General features: G+C 37.5%; 3 protein-coding genes across 3 annotated transcripts; 2 read left to right on the top strand and 1 right to left on the bottom strand.

The window, feature by feature from the left end:
* The first annotated feature begins 431 nt into the window (after nt 1-431).
* Nucleotides 432-5,049, top strand: LOC121991321 (1-acyl-sn-glycerol-3-phosphate acyltransferase-like). Its single transcript, XM_042545334.1, has 7 exons — nt 432-770; nt 872-948; nt 1,031-1,151; nt 4,176-4,325; nt 4,441-4,539; nt 4,621-4,713; nt 4,801-5,049. The coding sequence occupies exons 1-7, from the start codon at nt 432-434 to the stop codon at nt 5,047-5,049; spliced, it is 1,128 nt and encodes a 375-aa protein (XP_042401268.1).
* A 1,599-nt stretch (nt 5,050-6,648) lies between these two features.
* LOC121991320 lies at nt 6,649-12,640 on the top strand. Its single transcript, XM_042545333.1, has 11 exons — nt 6,649-6,827; nt 6,896-6,972; nt 7,180-7,301; nt 7,375-7,520; nt 8,634-8,688; nt 8,796-8,826; nt 8,917-9,137; nt 10,355-10,609; nt 10,888-10,989; nt 11,147-11,197; nt 12,626-12,640. Exons 1-11 carry the CDS (start codon nt 6,649-6,651, stop codon nt 12,638-12,640), a joined length of 1,254 nt encoding a protein of 417 aa, XP_042401267.1.
* Nucleotides 12,641-13,204: 564 nt separating this feature from the next.
* Nucleotides 13,205-15,654, bottom strand: LOC121988633. Its single transcript, XM_042542162.1, has 4 exons — nt 15,410-15,654; nt 14,523-14,649; nt 13,606-14,447; nt 13,205-13,531 (listed from the first exon to the last, which is right to left on the bottom strand). The coding sequence occupies exons 2-4, from the start codon at nt 14,597-14,599 to the stop codon at nt 13,443-13,445; spliced, it is 1,008 nt and encodes a 335-aa protein (XP_042398096.1). The 5' UTR covers nt 14,600-14,649; nt 15,410-15,654; the 3' UTR covers nt 13,205-13,442.
* Between the last annotated feature and the right edge of the window lie 6,492 nt (nt 15,655-22,146).

The following is a 22,146-nucleotide window of genomic DNA, read 5'->3' as shown; positions in this document are numbered from 1 at the left end:
TGGAGTATCCTTGTTTACAGCGACTAACGGAGGAAGTGGCACCAACAGAACAAATTTATTCCACTAGTACAGTCATCTCTACATATAGACCACCTACAGATACTACAATAGGACCACCTGGTTATCCCCCGACAAGCGCCTCAATTGGGCCTCCAAATTTTCAGCCCATATATGAGCAGCAATCCCCTAAGGCCAAATTCAAAGGAGGTATGAATAATGAATTATGGACTCTACCTTCTGCACAACAGCAGAGTGGAGCCCTATTTGTTATATCAGAACAGCTAAATCTTTTTGATGATGCTTTTTCTCGTTGGGAATCAATCACAAAGAATTTTGTGGCATCCCAGGCATTCTCAGATTCAAAAGAAAAAATTGAGTTTATTGAAAACCTTTGAGGAGAAATTGAAAAAATTACTTGGGTACAATGGAGAATGACTTATTCCACTGAATATGATGCCCTTATTGCTATAAGTGAAGGGCGAGAAGGAACCCAAAATATTCTGTCTCAAATGAGACGAGTATTTTCGGTAGAAGACCCAACTCAGGGTTCTACCGAAATCCAAAATTCTGCATATAGGGACCTGGAAAAATTATCTTGTGATAATGTTAAAAATATTATTCAGTACATCAATGATTATATAAGATTAGCAGCAAAGACAGGAAGACTTTATGCAGGACCAGAGCTATCAGAGAAATTCTGGTTAAAGATACCCGGTGATCTGGGGAATAGAATTAAGGTGGCTTTTGAAGCAAAGCATCCAGGCCTAACCGTTGGTGTTTTCCCAAGAATTATCTTTGCTCACAAATTTCTGGAACAAGAGTGTAAGGATGCAGCCTTTAAAAGATCTTTGAAAGATTTATCTTTTTGCAGTCAGATTCTTATTCCAGGATATTATCAGAAACCTGGAGCAAAGAAAGTCGACGTAAGATAGTCAAAAACCTACAAAGGTAAACCACATGATACCCATGCAAGGATAGAAAAACGAAAACATTTGCTCCGAAATAAAAAATGCAAGTGTTACTTATGCAGACAAGAAGGTCATTTCGCCAAAGACTGTCCAAACGAAAGAAGAAATGTTAAAAGAGTTGCTATCTTTGAGCAACTTGAATTACCAGATGATTGCGATATCCTCTTTGTACAAGAGGGAGAGGTACAAAGTGATGCTATCTTCAGCATCTCCGATTGCGATATCCTACTTTCTTCTGATAGATTGGGGAAATCTTTTGAAATCTAATCGTAATATTTTGAGTTTTTCTATCAACAATGCCAATTTTTCCTTATCAATCTCTTTGATTCTCCAAAGTAGATTCGAATCATCAACAATATCATTCAATCATAGACTGATTATTTAGGCCCAATTTAGAAAACCAAGATCTCAAAGCCATGTTAGATTTATATTGAGAAAACAAAAGGGTTCCCTTGGTATACAATTAATAAACTAATGATTTTATTGTTCAATTTATGATGGGGAGCACTATAATATGATTTCTAAGCAATCCCATGAATTTGGAGAATTTTATCTGCAAGTAGTGAAATAGCTTTTAGGATTTGAAATCTCATGAAAATCATACCACATCAATTCCCATCTTATGGAATTGAAATCCCATGAACCAAACAATACCTTGTTCCATTATTCACTCATTTTGTGTTGACGACGAGGAAGCTCATGCACACCGCACTGGCCTGCTCAATGCGTATGTTCCAACCTAAATATCTATGTTCTTTATATTTTATCTAGGACATATTGGTTCAACCTAGTATTGAGCTACTATAGTTTCTTTAGTTATAAGATGTTGATATGTCCTGTGAATTTCTGGTGGATTGATAGTATTATAAAAAATGATATCATGGTTGCTGTAACAAACAAGATAGGCACAGATGGGATCCTCTTTTGAACTCAAGTTCAAGTAGAACCGTGATCCACACTTATGTTTTTAGAACTTAAGATTTGTTTGTAAACCTCATCCAATACACATTCTTTGAAGCCTACACTGGACCTCAAGTCAGTTTGCACATTGGACTAATGAGATACTTCACTGACACGTACAATTCACGATTGCAGCTAGATCATAAGAAAATCTAGCTAGTAAGGTACAATTGATCTCTGTGCATGTCTTCTTGTTAATGATCAACAAGAACCTCTTTTGAGCCCCCAGGGTATGGTGTCGTGGTAAATTGTAGGGTGCTTTTGCCAAGCAACTAGGGTTCGAAATCCATGCAGCGCCCATGTCAGGAGCCACCTCGCTTCCAGAATTTACTTGGTGGCAGAAATGTGAGGTTAGACTCTCCAGTTGGTGTAAGCTGGATACCTGATAAAAAAAACCCTCTCTTTTGAGCTAGATAAGTGCGTTGTTTAGAGGTGAAAAATGTTTGTCGTGAACAAAGATTATGTTTATTTTATTTTATAGTTTTTTAACGGTGAAAGAAGATACACAGTTGACTCTCTTCTGGTTGGCAAGGATATAAAATGGAGATAAGGGAATTTCTTTGCACCTTGTTGATAGTCAGAATTTGTTGTGATTTCTGAGAACACTTACTTTTGTCATTTGAGCTGGTTTCTGAAATTATGGTTCAATTAATGTGTATGTGTTAATGATTTGTTGGTTGTGATACCAAACCAACTAGACCCTCAACTATGCAAGTTTTGCAGAAAACCTATTGCACCATTTGTGAATACATAACAAAAGTAAAGCCTTGATCAATCAGTTAATGATGCATCAATGTTTCACCCCAGAAGGTACTTCATTCATCAAATTGAACTATAAAAACCTTGATCAACCATTATTTTATCAGCCAAAGATGAAAATAGGCAATAGTTCAGCAATAATAACTACGTGATGTAATCCAAAGCACCCATGACAAGTTCTCAGGAAATATGAGGGGTGTTTGGTTCTTTCCTAGGAATAGGAATCGGAATGAGAATCATTGTATTGTGGAATGAGAATGGGTATGAGCATGGATATCACTCTTAAAAGCAATGTTTGGTTAGTTGCATATTTTCTATCGGAATAAATCAAAATTTCCTTTTTTATCCTTAAAGGAAAATAAGAGAAAAAATTAGATGTGAGAGAAAGATGAATGTGAAAGAAAAATATGATAAAAAAGAATGATGAGAGAGAAAGTGTGATGAGAAAGAATGATGAGAGAGAAAGTGTGATGAGAAAGGATGATGAGAGAGAAAGTGTGATGAGAAAGAATGAAGAGAAAGAAAGTGTGATGAGAGAAAATGAGAAAAGAGAGTGTGATAGGAGAGAGCATGATGAGAGAAGATGAGAGAGAAAATATGATGTAAGAGAAAGTATGATGGGAGAGGATGAAGAGAGAGAAAATATAATGAGAAAAAATAAAGAGAGAGAGTGTGATGAGAGAGATTGAGGAGAGAGAAAGTATGGTGAGAGAGAAAGTATGATGAGAAAAAAAAAAGAGAACAGTGAGTGCGATGGGAGAGATTGAGGAGAGAGAAAATATGATGAGAGAGAAAGTGGGTTGAGGAAAAAAGGAGGGAGTGTGACAAAAGAGATTGAGGAGAGAGAAAGTGTGATGAGAGCGAAAGTGTGATGAGAAAAAAAGAGAAAAGAGAGAGTGATGGGAGAGATTGAGGAGAGAGAAAGTATGATAAGAAAAAAGAAAGAAGAGACTGCGATGGAAGAGATTGAGGAGAGAGAAAGTATGATGAGAGAGAAAGTGTAATGAGAAAAAAAGAAGAAAGAGAGTGTGATAGGAGAGATTAAGGAGAGAGAAAGTGTGTGATAAAATGATGAGAGAAAAAATATGATGAGAGAGGACAAGGAGAGAGAAGTGATATGAAAGAAAAAATAAATAAATATATTTTGATATTTGATATTAAGGGAGAAAATTTTAGTTTTATGTCAAGGGTATTTTTAGAATAAGGGAATATTTTGATTGATGAAAATAGGGTAATGACTCATTGAAGGGGAGGTACATGGGAATGAGTTATTATTCAATTTCAAGGATTCATTTCTTTATTTGTATTCCTATTCTTATAATTCAAACATTAACAATGACAATCAATGATTCTCATTCTCATTTCCCACTCCTATTCCTTTAAACCAAACGCCTCCTCATCCTTCTATGCACATGGCATAAAAATCTTGAAGCTACATTTTTCCTTTATTGTCGAATATCTTCCATTGCATTCTTTTGATTCTTGCAGTTGTGGATTCTAGGAGACCCCATAAAAATCGAAGGTTCTGAGTTCTCTGATACAAGGGCTATATTCATTTGTAACCATGCTTCACCAATAGATATCTTTCTTGTTTTGTGGTTGACCCCAATTGGCACTGTGGGCATAGCAAAAAAAGAGGTCAGCTGAAAAACTAATTTACCTACCAAACTTCTTATCCTTCTATACTAATCTTAAAACTTTTGTGCTTCCATTATACCTCGTCGATTGCTGACAAAACACTTCATTGTTGCAGATTATTTGGTATCCACTCCTTGGCCAGCTGTATGTGTTGGCAAACCATCTCCGTATTGATCGCTCCAACCCTACTGCCGCAATTGAATCACTGAAAGAGGTTGAACTCACTAATTAACAAGTTTCTTCAATAACCAACTTGTGTGGAGTTGCATAGTGAACCTCTATTTCTTGAACTTAGGCAGCTCGTGCAGTCATGGACAACAACCTTTCCCTTATCATCTTTCCAGAAGGTACTCGATCAAGATTCGGAAGGCTTCTTCCATTTAAGAAGGTATAAACATAAATATCCCTCAGTTTCCTTGGACATATAGAGATACTTATGCCCGTATCAATCCTTATATTAGTCAGTTTACTTCAGGGTTTCATCCGCATAGCACTGCAGACACGACTGCCAATAGTTCCGATGATTCTCATCGGCACACATTCAGCTTGGAGGAAGGGTAGTTTGAGGGTTCGACCGACACCTATCACCGTAAAGTATCTTCCTCCAATGGCGACAAGTGATTGGAGGAGTGAAAATATGAATGAATACGTCGAATTAATTCAAGCATTGTATGTCAAACACTTACCAGACTGTCAGAAGCCATTGACATCAGATGCCAGTTAGAAATTGAAGTTCCAGCAACTGCTGTGTAGGTTTCTTTTGTCTTTATTCCATTCATTGGTGCAGTAAAGATGTTGGATTGGAATTTTCTTGTAACAATTTGGAGAATTTATGAATGTTGGAGTGGTATTTCTAACATCCTTTTGAACTCCATGATTGAATGGTGTCTATAACTTGTAAAGCTTATAATTAGGGTTCAAAAACTCTTCCAGTTTGTACTATTTAGGGGTTTAAAGAGGACAAATTGGGAGGATACCTTAGAATGATATTGTTTTTATATATGTCATGGCAAATTTAAGGGGGTGCTCGGTTGGATGGAATGAGAGTGAGAAATGGAAAAGTGATTGAAATTGAGTCCAGATCTCCTAGTCCATAAAAAAGTAGATTAGGGGATAGACCACATGTAATTGCGGTCGGATCGTAATTGCGGTCGGATCGTGATTGCGATCCGATCGTAATTAGTTACGACCCCTCTCTAGGTTCATCGTCCTCCTCGATTATAGTTTGGGTTTGGATGGGTGGTCGGAGGCCACTTGGAGGTTGTCCCTCGCTCGACACTAGACTGCCTAGCCATTTACCCACTACCAGCGGCCTCTAACCATCCGTTACGACCCAAATTATAATCTGGGGGACAGTAAACCTAGGGAGGGATCGCAACCAATTGCAGCCACGATTCAGCCGCAATTGTCAGTGGTCCATCCCTGGTACACTTTTTTTTTAGACCAGGAGATCTACCCCTTTGGAAGTTAGTGTTTGGTTTGAGAGATTGGTGCTGGGTCCCACGGATTCAATCCCTAAATATGAGAATGAGTGATATGCCCCTTTGAAAGTTGGTGTTTGGTTACATGGAGGAATCACAATCAATTGCAGCCACGACCCGACCGCAAGTGTAAGTGGTCCATCCCTAATACACTTTTTTTTTTTGAGACCAGGAGATCTGTCCCCATGAAAGTTGGTGTTTGGTTTGAGAGATTGATGCTGAATCTCACGGATTCAATCCCTAAATATGAGAATGAATGATCTGCCCCCTTGAAAGTTGGTTTTTGGTATGAGAAATTGATGCTGGGTCCAGATTCAATCTTAAATATGAGAATGAGTTATTACTAAGTAAAATGGGAGGAATGGAAATAAATATTGTTCATATTAAAAAAAAACACCCCTTAATATTTATAATATTCACATTCCCATTTCTTTCCAGAAATGAAAAATTAACTACTTATTATACCATATTTTTAATTTTACAATTCTATAATTGTAAAATTAAAAATTAAAATAATAAATATAAAATTCAATTAAGGGTGTTATTATTAATTAAAAGATAAATAATCTCTTTAAATTCTTATTAATTGAAAATGCTAAATTATCGTGTATATATTGGAAGGAAGCAAATATGCTTAATTTTGTCGTTTTGTGGACCCAAGTTTTGTTCTAGAAGATCCTATAAATCCGACGGTTCATATCAAACATCAAATCGCACGGAATCTGATGCGAACTGCTAAGCGGGAGGCCTGTTCGTTGGCTACTGACAATTCCTTCCTTTCGAAGAAACGAAGAAGAGCGGCCGCGAGATAGCGAGGAGAGGAGAGCGAGAAGATTCCGGCTATGCCAATGCCTTCGAGGAAAGAAAGCGTAAACGAGGAGATTCCCACAGCCTCCTCTCTTGGCGACGCCTTGCTGTACGCCACGATGTGCATCGTCGGCCTCCCCGTCGAAGTCCAGGTCAAGGACGGATCCCTCTACCTGCGGCATCTTGCACACTGCCTGCTTCGAAAAGGACCACGGTAGGACCTCCCGCTTCCTGCTTTTCTCCACCTTGATCATCCTATGAACTCTATCTCAATTCAAATAGTGTTGGTCTGGACCGTCTGGTCAATCGCTACTTCCCTGCCCCCGATAGACGATCTTTTTGGTGGATGTTTACGGAAGGTCGAATCTTTGTCAGTTGATCGATGATTTCTGGCTAAAAAAAATTCTCCTTTGTTTTTAACACATACGGCTTACTTTTTTTAGTCCTTGAATCTGATTTTAATATTTTCAAATTTTCGTTGGCTTAATAATGGGGTAACGTGAGATATGTGCTTGTTGTGGATTTACGAACTTTTGAACCTAATCCTGTTTTTCTTATCCGCTTAGGTGTTGTGTTGAAGAAAGCGACGAAAGTAGGGAAAGGGAAATGTCTCACTAACTTAGCATTAGGAGATTGTGTGGATACTCTCATCGTGCTTTCGTCTGATCTTGTTCAAGTAGTCGTAAAGGTAAATCTTTTTCCTTACTCCCAGTGGGAACCTTCTCTTATGTAGTTCCGTAATCTGTTCACCTTTTTACCAGGGTTTTATACTTCCAGCTGAAGGCGTTGTTGACCGTGTCTCTGGCAAAAGTGCAGAGTCAGTGAATCATGTTGAGTCCCATTCATGTAGTAGGGAAATAGAAAGTGAAGAAAAGGGATCGACATTTCACAACTCTGACGCTTCAAGGTTTGTGGGGTGTATGAAAACTTAATTCTCTTGGTTAATGTTTGTTGTTATAATAGGCATTGTTCCTTGCCAATTGATTGAATTCTTATTTAATTATATTCATCCATATTTAACAACCGGTATGGAATCATGGTGAATTATGGGAAATCATATATCTTCTTTCTGTTAGGATATTATGCCCTTCTAATATTGCTTTACCTGCTAAATTGACTGTGCATGATCATAAAATCTCTTTTATTGGTGTCAATATTGTGGAACGGAACCTACTCGCTGAAATTATTTGCAATCAATGATCTTAGAGACTGCTATAGGTGGAAGTCTTATGAATTGACATACTGATATCCTCTTTTTTTCCTCACGAATTTTATGCGCATTTTTGCCAACTTATCATATTTACAACTCTAATACTTCAGAGATCCTTATAGTTGGAATCCTTATGGACTGACATACATTTGCCCTATTTTTTTTTTTAAATCTTTGTGCAGCACTGCCACCTTTACCCTATTTACAGATCAAACAATCTATCAACAAAATAACCAAGATATCTATCTAGTCTTAAGTCCTATTGTTGGTCATCTCTCAAACTCTTTTGGCAGCTGTGTTGGAAGGAACGTGATAACGGGACTTTCAGGTCCTTTTTTGGACCCTATTTGTCTTTTAAGTCATCATCAAATTCCATGTTCACTTGGTTTGTTGTCAAATTGTTATTGTTTATCTGAATTGACAGTCTTAGAAAGTGTGGTCGACAGTTACCATCGGAGTAGGAGAGTTCATTTTCTCAAGGCACTGACACTCTGATTTCAGATGAACAAAAACTCCAATACCCTAAGTGGAATTCTGCTTTTAGAATGGTGTTGAATTTCAATTGATAGAGCATATGCTATGGTGAGAAAGTAACAGTATACTATGATTTCTTAAAAGATAGAATGCCAGATATTTGTGAGGTTAATTAAACAAATAAAATGTTTTTTAGTAGCTATGGAATCCTTAACAAATAAATGGGCACCTATCCCAAAACCAAACATTTTTTCTCTAAATTAACATTGTTTGGTTTTTACACTGGTTCCTAATAACTAGGGCATTTACTACCTTGATCTCATTAGTTTGCTGCAGGCAGGACACAGGGTGCCAAGCTGATGGAGACAAAGAGGACAATCCAATTTTCGAGGTTTCTAGAACTATAACTTAAATTGAATATGACATACATTTCAATCTTCATATCATTGGATAATATACTTTTCTGGTCAGTTGAGCTTATGATAATCGTTCATGCAGGTGGCCCATGGAGCTCCTTCAAGTCCTATCTGTGAGTCATTTGTTTTCTTCTTGAGAAATTACTTCAAATAAAAATACTATGTTTTCTTCTTGAAATTTGTTGTTGCAAATTCTTATTCAGCAAACAGCAATGGAAGAAATAGCGACCTTTCTTCTCTACCTGTCCGGTTAGCTACTCAAGAAAGCGAAGCTTCCCAAGCATCGATCTCATCAGATACTAGAACTTCAGTTTGTTCTACTTCTTCCACTTTGGCATCAGATACTACAACCACCAATTCATGTGCTAATGGATTAGTACCACCAATCCCTAAGAAAATTAAAGCTGGAAGTATTATTACTAAGGTGAGTTGCAGGATTTCCTATCTCCCACTTTTGTCTGAAAAAAAATGTACTACCAATTCTTCGATTCCTTAAGCCACTTTAATAGTTGGGATGCGGAATGTTTTCTTCTAGCTGCAAAGTAGAGGGCATGGTTGGAATGTAATAGCTTTGCTTCTATCTGTAAAGTAGAGGGCACGGTTGGAATGTAACAGCTTTGCTTCTATCTGTAGAGGGCATGGTTGGAACGTTACAACTTTTCTTCAAGCTATAAAGTAGAGGGCTGCTTTCATTTATTTAGATTTGTAAAGATCTCAAAGCAGTAAATGTGCACAAGGGAACTTACTGTTGGATATTATTTTATGGTTGTTTGGTTCATGGGAATAATTATTCTATTCCTTACGAATTGTCGAGTGGCATAGACAAGATAGGTGGGTTAGATGGTTCAAGTGAGCTTGATAGAGCGGACTGTATGGGGTAATTGGGTGAGATGGATGTGCTGAACAAGCCATGCTAGATGAACTGATTGAGCAAGTCAGAGGGACTTTCCCAGCTGTAGAACCCTAGAGGACTAGATTGGATGGGCAAAATGTCTATTTAGAGATATTCTGATTTTGTGTATTCCTTTTCTCGCACTTAAAATATTCCTATAAATTTGACTAAGGAGTGAGAACAATCTATTACATTCCATGAACCAAATGTGGAACTCATAATTAGGTATTCCTAATTCAATCCTACTCTATTTCCTTTCCTAGGAAAATCTATTCCACTCCATGAACCATACATGGTGTTATTTTATCCTTCCAAATCAGTTGTGTTATCATGTCTTTGCACCAAAGAGGCTGCATGGGAATCCACTGCATGACCACCTACTCTGTTACTTGGATGACAACTGGAATGAGAAGCTACTGCTAGATTCCTCTCTTTTTTTTTGTTTGTTTCTTTAATATGTTTATGGTCTAATTATTTGATTACTTGATTACTACACATAAATTGATAGCCATAACATATAGAAGCACATAATTCTACTGATAGAGGGAAGTGAACTCTTCCCATCAAACTTTCTGTCAGTGGAAGTTTTTTCCATACTTGTTGTGGACTTAATTTATTTGTCAAATCTAATAGATCAATAGTATATCTACATACACTAGCCCGTCATTTGAATTGTTTGCATTAGTTTTATTCATTTATTTTTCAATATTTTGTTCTTGCATTTTGTGTACTTCTTTACAATTTTACAGGAATCAAAGCTCAATCCAGGTGCAAAGGATTTCACACCGTCAACAGCAAATTTTAGACAAGCACTAGCACCCGTGCCCAGACTAATAAGCCCGAGTCAAATGTCGAATAGCCTTTCTATGGTGCCTGCTGTAGGTGCACAATTAGGAAATGAGATGAACTCTCTAGCAAGCCGTTTCTCAGTACCAAGTAAAGTGGTTCCGTACAATAACCTAATTGTTGCACAACCTGGAAACGGAACTAATTACTCTCGCCCTGTACGTTCCTTAAATGCTTTCTTTTCATTGAATATGCATGATGCTTTCTTTATCAATTCCAGGTCATTTTAATCGAACTCTTATTTTTTAATAACTAAACTTTAAACTATTAGTTCTTTTCCTCTGTGGCTCCATCATTTGTAGGTTACAATTTCTATTCATTATAGTTTTTCCTGGTCCATACCTTATTGGTGCTACATGACAATTCTATAACAATGGTAACACTCAAAACTCCGGGAATTATATTTGTTTATTTTTTTATTTATATTTTCAAGCAGATTATGGGGAACAGTAGGATTCGCCAACTTCCAGTTCGTGTCAACAGTCAATATCACCCTCTTCAATCAGGACATGTATACTTGAATCCACATTCCCAAATGGTAAGTCTGGCTACTTTCCCCTTTTATATTAATGAACTCCTTATTTTCCGTTAGGAAGCCCCAAATAATTGGGTCTAACAGCCAGTTGTTTGAGATGGTTAAGGCATTTACTTTCCATGTTAATTAAATTTGATAATATTTACAATCTTGATCGTAGATACCTGCCGGGCCGCTAAATTTGCCTGTGTATAGGCATCCTTTTCCCCAGGTAATTATTCTTCTGCATGCATGATTGCCCACCATTCTTCATGGTGTTCACTACATGGTTGCTGATATTTTCTATCCAGTTAGTCTCTCCCACTATCAAGATGAGCTAGTGCCTGAATGGAATATCTTTTGTACATTTGCATTAAGATAATGTGAAAATATGAACTTGAGAAGCATTTCTATAAAATATCAACTCCAACAGAGTTGCCATAATCTCTGAAGCTTGTTGATTCATGAGAAATATGTGGTGGTAATGAGATGCTTCTTCAATGAGATTCAAATTAAGGCTTCCCTTGATGATTCTATTCGGAATGCCCATTTTGATATCATGATGGTTGAGGAAAGAGGATAACTTCTCTATACAAATAAGAAAGGAAGGATAATTAGGGTTTTATAAAGCGCATCTTCAGTTCAATCAATAGAATATCCAGTATATTTAGAGTTGAAATTAATGGATGTGAAGTAAGAAATGATACGTCTTCACTATAATAGTTAAGAAGGAAGCCATTAAAGAAAATTTCACTATGATAGTTAGAAGTGCTATTTGCCATAATGTAAAACATCAAATGCTGCTTAGAATAACGCACAAGAAATTTAAAAGTAAAATTATGGTTCAGGTCCAGAGTCAGCCATAAAGTATTCGAGAAGTTACAAGTTCATAACTAAAAAAATGGTGATTATGTTGTTTGGTTGAAATGGTTTGACTGCATTTGTTGTCGCTTGAAAAAAAAATTCCTATATGAGAAAATTATTCCAGAATTGTTTATTTATGCTAAAAGCGAACTTTAAATAAATCAGTAACTGGAATTGAGTTGATGTATATTGTATAGTTGATTCAAGTGTCAACAAAGGCCAGGAAAGACCATGAAAATGAAGGTCTCTTGATCGACTTCTTATGGTTCAACATTTCAAATAGCTTGAGTATTTTACTTCTACACACATGGAGTATGTTTCTCAACTGTTGTCAGAAATTTCTCGTTTTGATTCACCTTAGATTCTAGCTTTTCCTTTACCAGTGATTTATGATGTGTTATATCTTTGTGTGTTACTTTTTTTACTTTTGAGCTGATATTTTCCTGTTCCTTCATGGAGCCAATTCAAGGAACACAATTCATGCCACAAGGGCAGCCTCAGCTTCTCCTTCATCAAGCGAATATAATGAAGTTTCAAGGTACTCTTGCCTCATAAACTTCTCAAAATAATTCCATGTATATGCATTCAAATTAACCTGGGTTATGAGGGGGACCCCAAACGACATGAGTTGCCTGAACCATTAAAAAAGCTGATCCAACTTGAATTTGAAGATTTTTGTATTTCACACAGATACCTTTAGGGTTGGAATTTTTTTGGTAATCTACAAGCTACTCAATTTTTTGAGTGTTAGCTTTCCTAAGTATGCCGTTTATTCAACTTTTTGATAATCTTATAGGTGCGGGAGCATTGAGCTGTAGTTTAATGCCCTAAAATCATCATGGAAATTCGATGACTATTGAAATCATATCGTTCTTATTTTCATTTGCCTACTTTTCTCTAATTTTATTAGCAAATGCTTCATCATTTTAGGTACAACGGCACAGCATATGCAGCTGCCTATGGCACCCCCCTATCATAGCTGGTGAGAACCAAACAGTAGAAGCACCAACACATCTTCCCTTCTTGCAGCATTATCCCTTTCCCTGGTGTCGACGGCTATGCACCCCCCCTATCATAGCTGGTGAGAACCAAACAGTAGAAGCACCAACACATCTTCCCTTCTTGCAGCATTATCCCTTTCCCTGGTGTCGACGGCTATATTTTCCAATAACTTGCGTGATGACCCCCCGGTGCCAAAGTTTATAGTTTCCGATAGATCTCTTAGCTGGATCTTGGAGTGCTACCAATTTTGTCAGGTTAGTCTGTTTCCCTCAGCCATGGAAAATAATGATGCAGAGTAAAGTAAGTACTTTGTAATCAAAACAGAGTAGAGGAGAAATATACGCCCCTCTAACAAGAACATACAAGAACAACATTGCCAAAGATTCTTGGTGGTCTGATTATTTTATTTATTCATCGTAAAACCTAAACACAAAATAGGCAGCTGCTTTGTCAAGGACAGGCTTGTGAACAGAGAAATTCACCCACGCAGCCAGTAAAATTTACAGTTCATTTGGATAACAAAAAACTGCGGTCTGTTTCACGTTTCTTCCAACTACTGTACCTACTTCTAATTCTTCCTACTAGTTCTAAACCTAACAAGTCCCTCCATTTCAAGGGTTCCGTAACTCGTCCTGCAACTTTAGAGCTCTACAGCTTTGCCCCCTGTCAGATGCTTGCTCACAATGTTGTGGCACACTGCCTGCAAAACATAGCTCATCACTACCTGCCTTAGGATTTTAGCATACAGAATTGTAAGCTCTACTACCAATTTACCATGTAATAGATCTTCAAAGGGATGCTGTCTTTGATTTGGTCCTGAGATTTCCACCGTGTTTATGTTGGCAGATGATTCTGCTCCGTGAGGCTCGATAACGTTTTTGCTTCGATCATCTGAACGGACTGCAGAGGTCATCTGAGGATTTTCTTTGTTAGCAAGGAAAGTCTCTGCTTGGGATTCATCAACAGCTGCATTTTGAGGTGCAGACTCCGTAACTTTCGGTATTGCTTCATTTGTATTGAGCACAGAAGAGTTATTAGCCACAGATAGTGGAAGGTTAGGGGGCGTCAGCAATTGGTTTGCAGATTTTGAGTCTGAAGGGGGTATGTTCCTCTGGACGGGCAACACGGCATCGAATGATGAAGAGGCAGGACGGACTGGCACTGAAATGAGTGCCTGACTAGGTTTTTCAACTGCTAAATGTAAGTTTCCAATCGGCCTTGCCATGGGAATCAATGGCGCGATATCATTCTCTTCTGAAATAGGGGCACAGCGGAGAGGATCAAACACTATACCCTTCAAGACATGATCGGTGCTAGCTACTTTGACGGTTAGCAGATAACCAGCCTCAAAGGTTCCATCAAGCGTGCCACACACACTCTGCCCGAGTAGACCATTAGTCTTTTGGCTTGAAGCGGCAGCAGAATTAGGTTGAGTTGGGTTAACTTCAGAGTGGTGCGCGAAGCATACACTTCTCGAATGGACAGTTGGATCAAAATCGATCTTCGGAAGGGTGTGAAACGGAAGAGTTTGAGGACTCATGCCAGAAAAGGCAGCAAGATCAACTTGATTTGGAGTAACCTGAATGCCAAGACTTGAATTCGTAGCAGCTTGAACCCTGAGAGCACAAATACTTTAGTTGAATTAGTTCGACAAGCAAGTTGCCGGCCACTTAGACTTATCTAAATCATACTTTTGGGGACGCCCGCGTTTGCGCTTCAAAGGTAAGTTCACGGGAACAGGGACAGTCTCTTGATTCTGTTCAGCCATGCTAGTCCTAAGTTTTGAAAAGTCCTGTAAAAAACATCAACAATCCCTTTCTGCAAGAGAAAAACAAACTTTTATTTAGCCTGTCATCTCCTCTGTTGAAACAGATATGTGTTGAACAGATTCAACAAGTGGATTATAGAACTTTCAAGTTGCATGTTCCCAAAGAGATTATATCAAAACTTTGTCAAACACTACATCACAAGCCTTGCCATTTTCATAGATCTATAGAATAAACAAAGTGAGCATAGTAAATGTCTTAAGGACAAAAAAAGAAAAGAAAATCAAAGCAGAGAGAACAGAAGTATAATTAGCAGTTCAGCTGAAGACTATTTCAAAATTTTCTTAAGAACAAAGTGGATGATTCTTCAGTATAAAGGGATTCGAATTAAGACGAGTACATTAGTAGTAGTTTCAGAGATAACGGACACCAATTATGGAGTTTGTTCATTTCCAAACATAAAAATTCTAAGCAGGTCCAATTTCTCAAGATCAACAATGCAGGGATTTTTCAAGGTACACAGACTCAACGCAGCCCTAAATCGCGTAACTACAGTTCATATCAAATCGGAATCGTTCTTCCAGAATAATAAAATCAAATAAAATCGATACCTTTGGCCTCTGCCAAACACACGCCATCCATTGACGATCGCAATAAAAATAAAATAAAATTACCACGGGAAGAAACATTTCTTTAATAAAAAAAGGGGGCATGCGACATTACGCATAAGGGGAAAAAAATCAACTTATTTAATGCTAGAAAGAGTAGGAGGAGGAGGAAAAGAAGAAGAAGAAGGAAAGGCGTAATTTTACCTTTCGCCCTGGTGGTCCTTCAGCCGGAATTCCGCTAGATAATCGCGATCAACGACGACGACTGGATCCAAGAAGAGGAAGGAGGAAGAGGAACCCTGTCGGTCTCCATGAGTCGCCCTCTTTACTCGTCGCCTCCTGGTGATGCGTCTCCGCTCGCGCCGGGGATAGCTACATTTGGGGAAGCCGTCGCCATTAATCGACGCGAACCCTCGCTCTTCGCCTCGACTTCCTCGTCGTGTCCGCTTCGCCACATGGGCCCATGTGGGCTCCACTTCGGCTGACGAGGCAGATCGGTGAGATCCAGCGGCGAACTGAGACGGGCCGGGCCGGGCCGGGTATATATATAGAAGAAACTGATATATTTTTTGTAGAGTTTAAAATTTAAGGTTTAGATTTTAGTTTTTAAGGTTTAGGGATTGAGTAATAATATTAAAGTTATAAAAATAAAAAATTTTAAAAAATTATATAGAGTGCTTACAAAGTATATATATATATATATATATATATATATATATATATATATATATATATATATATATATATATATATGCTCAACGTAAGTCTGCAACATAAAATTGGTGTGTGTTTATTATCCACACCTTACGCTGCACACCTTTTGAGCATCTAGAAAAATTTATTTTGAATTTTTTTTATGCTTAATACTATGACTCAACCCCTAGACCCTATAGCAAAATTATAAATGGCTTAATCGTAAGCCAAAAAAAATAAATAAAAAAATGACTGTAAGGTGAGCGGCATATCAAAACTCTCTATATATATACTTACACATCTAATGGTGTACACCTTGTGAGCACCATGCGTAATTTTATTTTAGTTTTTAAATTTTTTTATAGTTCTAGTACTATAACCCAACGTCTAAATCCTAAAAACTAAATTCTAAATTTTAAATCCTAAGTTCTAAGAAAAATAAAGAAAAAATAAAATACACTGGTACTCACAAGGCGTGCATCATTGGGTGTATAGACTGATATTATTGTGTGTATATATATGTTTTGGACTGGGTCGTGCGGGCCTATGCTGCGGACTTGAGAGTTGGGGCATCCGGAAGTGATCCAGTTGCCCCGACTCCTACTCACTAGGGGTGTCCGGATCACTTTCGAGCACCTCGACTCACTCAGGTCCACAACGTAGGTGTAGAACTCCGGTCTGCTATATATATATATATATATATATATATATATATATATATATATATATATATATATTGTAGGACCGTTAGATTCGATAGAGGGGGGTGAATATCGATTCGAAAAACAAGAGTATAAATACGCAGCGGAAAAGTAAATGAACACAGTTGTTTTTACTTCGTTCGGAGCCTATGACGACTCCTACTCGAAGGCCCGTGGTCCTTGACCACTTTCGTTGGGCAATCACTAGCAATTCGAATATGATTACAAGATGAATACAGGAAAAGCTAATGAAACAAAGTAATACCGACAAAGAAATTAACTAAAAACCGAAGGAGCACTTTGTTGGAGCTTTGTTGGCGTCGCAGCAGAGCAGCAGGACCAGCAGTAGAAGAGTTCTCAGATTGATGATTCATTTGAAGCTCCTGCCTGGGGCTTCTTTTATATGTTGCTCCGGGCGCCTGGAATGTGACGTAGCTGCACAAACCATGATGCTCCACGTGGCGACGACTCGACTGGATATAATTTGCCTTCCGAGCGCCTGGATCCCCTCCGGGCGCCCGGACCACCTTGTTCCAGAAAACTTCCTTTTCCTGCAAAACAAAGTTAGTTCGAGGCAATATATAACCTGCAACATAGATTATTAGCACATTTTATAATAGTATGAATTAGCACAAGTTAGTATGACTTAGATTCCGTCTTTCCGAGACCGGAATCTAGTCACGATCTCGACTTAGATATCCGAAATGGATCTAAGTCGGATCGACGCCTAATGTTCCCTTCCCGGGAACGCGTCCTCGCAGTCACTCCCCTCCAGTGACTTACCTCACTTACCTGCCAGACGTCCGGTCAGCCCGTCGACCCGTCTGGACTTCTCGCTAGCTATCCGGTCAGCCCGTCGACCTAGCTGGACTTCTCGCCAAGCGTCCGGTCAGCCCGTCGACCCGCTTGGACTTCTCGCCAGCTATCCGGTATCAGCCCGTCGACCTAGCTGGACTTCGTGCCAGACATCCGGTCAGCCCGTCGACCTGTCTGGACTTCTCCTGCACACTCGATCAAAGTGTCAGACAACAACAAAACTAACTTAACCTATTTGTCATTCATCAAAACCTGGGTTAAACCGTTAGTGCTAACCGCACCAACATATATATATATATATAATGAAAAATATGCTCTTTTTTTTTTTTTTAATCAAAAGAGCGCTACTATCTTGTAAAATGACATATTCATTCTTCAATATACTATTTGACATTATTTTACTATTCTCATTATTATATCATCGATATTTGTCGCCTAAATCTTGAATCGATCGGACGTTATAAATCGTAATTGCTACAATATAAAAAAATAACCTTAATAAGGAGGACTAAAATTCTTCAAAATTTTCAAAAAAGCTTTAAACGATATTTTTGTCAACCTAAGGCTGAGTTGTAATAGTTACACTCGATAATAAATGTAGATCTTTGAACAAGCTTAAATTTGGTATATTTTATGTCTCGTGGTCCAATCTGAGTCAAAAATTTTGACCTCTCAAAACTTAATAAGCATTCACATTGTACAAATTACTATAAGTGCCCCGGGTTATTTTTGATTTGGTTAACTAAGTTAAGTTAGGTTTTGCGAATTTGATGTCTTGTCTCTAAGTGTATAAAGACTTAAAAGCACAAGAAGTCGAACGGAAGACACAACGATAAAAAAAGATGACACAAAAAGTGAGTCGACAGATTTGACGCATCCGAAGGATGAGGAGTTGCAGAAGAGTACACCGATGAAGCTAGAAGGACACTTGCAGCGCATCTGAGGGACGAGAAATCGGGGAGAAAGCATGCTCTAGGAGAAGGTCGGAATTGGGTTGGGTGAACTCAACTCTGGATGACCGAAACATCACCTAAGCGAGCGTGAAAGTGGAATGAGCAATGTTGAAATTGATCATTCGGTGAATAGTATTCAAGGGGCCTCAATTAACTAGAGGCACCTCGGATGAATAGTACCTAAGGCGCCTCGGGTCAACGGGAAGCACCTCCAATAAGCTGGAGTTGTTGGTGAAGAGATAAATTGTGGAGTCCAGCTCAGCCTATTTGAGGTGCCTTAGACTATCCAAGGTGCCTCGCAAGAACAGTAGCTGAGGCACCCTGGATTACTTGAGGCGCCTCCAATCTACTATATCAGAAAAGTGAATGTTAGCATAGATAAATCTTTATCCACTTGGAGACGCCTTCAACTGTTCAAGGCGCCTCGAGTTACCACCTTAGCAAACAGTCACTTTTAATCAATGTGCTATAAAAAAAAGGCTTGTCCTCAATCCATAACACACTTTGTACTTCATTTCTATATTCATCCTTTAATTTCTAAGCTTTTAAAGTCTGTAAGAGGTTACTCCATCTTCAACGAATGAGACTTTTCTAGTTGAGTTTCCTTGGATTAGCAACCTTTCCTATTGCAAACTAAGTAAATTCATTGTGTCTCTTACTTTGTTTATGTTTTATTATTTTAACAAATTAACTGTGTCCTTGCTAAGTTTGATAGCAAGAGAAGTGTTAACTTTTCATTGTAGGCTATTTAGTCCTTCTAGTTGGTCCACAATGGTTCAACAAGTGATATTAGAGCCCAACTACTTTAAAAGGACTAATCACAAACTAAAGTAACAAGATGATGGTCAGATCAAGCATTTACCCACCAAAGTTCGAGGGGGAGTTCACGCTTTGGAAGTGTTATATGTAGGTAATTTTCAAGACTGACTTTGACATTCTTCTTATAATCAAATATGGTTTTGCAACACCTAAAGATCAGCACGGAAAAGAAAAGAAGAACATCTCTAGAGCAAAAAGGAGCAGACTAACTTTGTGGCCAATAACAAAGCAAAGTACCATCTGCTGAGCGCACTACCATTCGAAGAAGTCAATTAGATCGGCACTTATGACTCAGCCAAAGAACTCTAGAAGAAGTTCCTGGAGCTTTACGGAAGAACATCAGATGCCAAGCTAGCAAGATGGAACATCCTCCAAAATCAGACAACGAACCTTTGAATGGAAAAAGGAGAAACGGTGGCTCAACTACATGCAAAGATCAAGGAGATAATCACCAGACTTACCAACCTCGGAGAAATGGTAACGAATTGGAACTCAATCCAATATGCACTCAACGCCTTTCCGAGAACCCAAGAGTGGACATCAATAGTAGATGCCTACTACATCTCAAAAGATCTAGAGGTAAGTAATTTATAAGAATTGTTTTCAACTTTGGAATTACACTAGTCAAGATGTGCCGGTTTAAGAAAAGAAAGAGAGTCAAATTAGAACCTAAAGCTAAAAGCCAATAAGAAGTATAGCAACAAAGACGAAGAAGCATTTATGGTATGACAACTAAATAAGTTTTTAAAAACTAATAGATTTAATAAGATACATGCCAAGAAGTTTCTTTTGGGGAAAAGAAAAACGAGTTGCTACAACTGTAATAAAGGAGGACATATCAAAAACAACTGCCCTAGTTTATAAGAAAAAGAGAATGGCGAAGGGTCAAGAAAGACCAAACAGAGGAACCTCAAAGCAATGTGGGACGAGTCGTTATCAAAAGAGTCCGAGCTTGAGAAGTATGTTGGACTAGCATTAATGACAAGTCACCAAGAAGAGAGCATCGATGAAGGAAGAGCTACTTCAGAAGAAAGCAGTGATATAGGAGGAGACTCAAACTACAAGTATGAAATGGTAAGTGAGGTACATCTTCTACCTCTTAATCAACTTTATCAAGGTATTAAACTGAGGTTTAGGTCTTTATGCAAATTAAGGTCCAAGAATGTAAAATTTTAAAAAAATAACATTGATCTCAAAATTAAGTTAGCAACAACATGTCCTTTAGAACAATTTAATAAACTTTAAATTGAAAATGAAAAATTAAAAATCAAATTGAATTGTTAAAAAAGAATTATGTAGGCTCAAATTCAAATTCTATAGGAATTCCTAATTTTAGAAATATTAGAGGACTTAATTAGTATTTAAAAAATTACAAGAGTCAAATTGTAACAATGTCAAAAATTAATATTTGAAGAAAATACTTAATAAATCTAGTATATAAAAATTTATTTTCGATACCTAAATCTATTTTGACTCATTAGAATTTTTTCCTAGAAATAAATTTTATATGCATGTTTGAAATTTATTTTTGAAAAAACTAACTTTAAATTATCTCTTCTATTTTCTATTAAATAATTTTTCTGTGATAGATAAAAATATTATCAGTTAGCATAAATATTTCAGAATTTTTCATTTGATATATAATTCTTTATAAATTCTTTACCTAAAAATAAATTTTTAATATTAAAATTTTTAGAATATTAATTTTTGAAAAACTTAATTTTTCTGTAAATAATCATTAAACTTTATATATTCAAAAAATTAGCAAGATTTTTATCAGCCCAAATATATTTTTAAGCATTTAAATTTACAAAATAATAACTTTTATTCAAAAATATTTATACTGGTTAAAAGAAAATTATTTATTTGTGACAAATTTTTTATTGATCTAAATGCTTCTGTCTGACTTTGACAAAAAAATTCATGATTTTTTAAAAATTAAGAATAATTTTTAAACTATTTTTACAAAACTGATGATTAATTATTAAAAATTATTTTCTTTACCAAATAATTTTGGTGAAAAGGCACACTCGTGTAATATGTTTACATCTTCTAGAAAAAATTTTAAATATTTTTTTGTTTATTTTCTCTTATTTTTTAATATGATAGGGGGAAAATTAGAGTTAAGTTAAGGGGAGTTTAAAATTTTTAATAGTCTTTAAATTGTAATTTTTTGTTAAAATATATTTAATTATGTTAAATTATTTATTGTTTATGTCTACCCTAACTTTAACTGAGATTGATGCACGTCAAAAATGGGGAGATTGCAAGTACCCCGAGTTAGTTTTGATATGGTCAACCGAGTTAAGTTAGATCCTGTGGATTTGGTGTCTTGTGTCTAAGTGTGTAGGGACTTAGGAATACAAGAAGTCGAGCAGAAGACGCAGTAAGCGAAAAGAATGACACGAAAAGTGAGTTGACGGGCTCACTGCATTCGAGGAATGAGGAGTTGAGGAAGAATACACCATGGAGTGAGAAGGACACCCACATCACATCCGAGGGATGAGAAGCCGATGAGGAAGTCTGCTCGAGGAGAAGGTCAGAGTTGGATTCAGGTGAGCTCAATTCCAGATGACTGGAGCATCACCCAAGAGAGTGGGAAAGTGGAATGATCAATGTTGAAATTGACCATTTGGTGAACAATATTCGAGGCGTCCCAATTGACTGGAGGCATCTTAGATGAACAATACCCAAGGTGCCTCAGGTCAATTAGAGGTGCCTCCAATAATCTGGATCCGTTGGTGAAGCGAAAAGTTGCAGAGTCTAGCTCAGCCTATTCAAGGCATCTCAGATGATCCAAGGCGCGTCGTATGAACAGTAGCCGAGGTGTTTGGGATTACTCAAGACTCCTCCAATCTGCCAAATCAGAAAAGTCGAACGTTGGTGTGGACAACTTTTTATCCACTTGGTGGTGCCTCCAACTGTTCGAGGTACCTCGAGTTGCCACGCCAGCAAACGA

The sequence above is a fragment of the Zingiber officinale genome, chromosome 6B (assembly GCF_018446385.1).
Source record: "Zingiber officinale cultivar Zhangliang chromosome 6B, Zo_v1.1, whole genome shotgun sequence".
Classification (NCBI taxonomy): Eukaryota; Viridiplantae; Streptophyta; class Magnoliopsida; order Zingiberales; family Zingiberaceae; genus Zingiber; species Zingiber officinale.
The sequence above is the reverse complement of the archived record's forward strand: the minus strand, read 5'-3'. Positions and strand labels throughout refer to the sequence as shown.

Excerpts from the sequence above, each read along its gene's own strand:
- LOC121991321 (XM_042545334.1), top strand. The coding sequence starts at position 432 with ATGACTTATTCCACTGAATATGATGCCCTTATTGCTATAAGTGAAGGG. Across the intron at positions 4,326-4,440 it reads TGGGCATAGCAAAAAAAGAG|ATTATTTGGTATCCACTCCT; the intron begins GTCAGCTGAAAA and ends TCATTGTTGCAG. Across the intron at positions 4,714-4,800 it reads GGCTTCTTCCATTTAAGAAG|GGTTTCATCCGCATAGCACT; the intron begins GTATAAACATAA and ends AGTTTACTTCAG.
- LOC121991320 (XM_042545333.1), top strand. The coding sequence starts at position 6,649 with ATGCCAATGCCTTCGAGGAAAGAAAGCGTAAACGAGGAGATTCCCACA. Across the intron at positions 6,973-7,179 it reads TTGGTGGATGTTTACGGAAG|GTGTTGTGTTGAAGAAAGCG; the intron begins GTCGAATCTTTG and ends TTATCCGCTTAG. Across the intron at positions 8,827-8,916 it reads AGCTCCTTCAAGTCCTATCT|CAAACAGCAATGGAAGAAAT; the intron begins GTGAGTCATTTG and ends ATTCTTATTCAG.
- LOC121988633 (XM_042542162.1), bottom strand. The coding sequence starts at position 14,599 with ATGGCTGAACAGAATCAAGAGACTGTCCCTGTTCCCGTGAACTTACCT. Across the intron at positions 14,448-14,522 it reads AAACGCGGGCGTCCCCAAAA|GGTTCAAGCTGCTACGAATT; the intron begins GTATGATTTAGA and ends TTGTGCTCTCAG. Across the intron at positions 13,532-13,605 it reads CTTTGAAGATCTATTACATG|GCAGTGTGCCACAACATTGT; the intron begins GTAAATTGGTAG and ends TATGTTTTGCAG.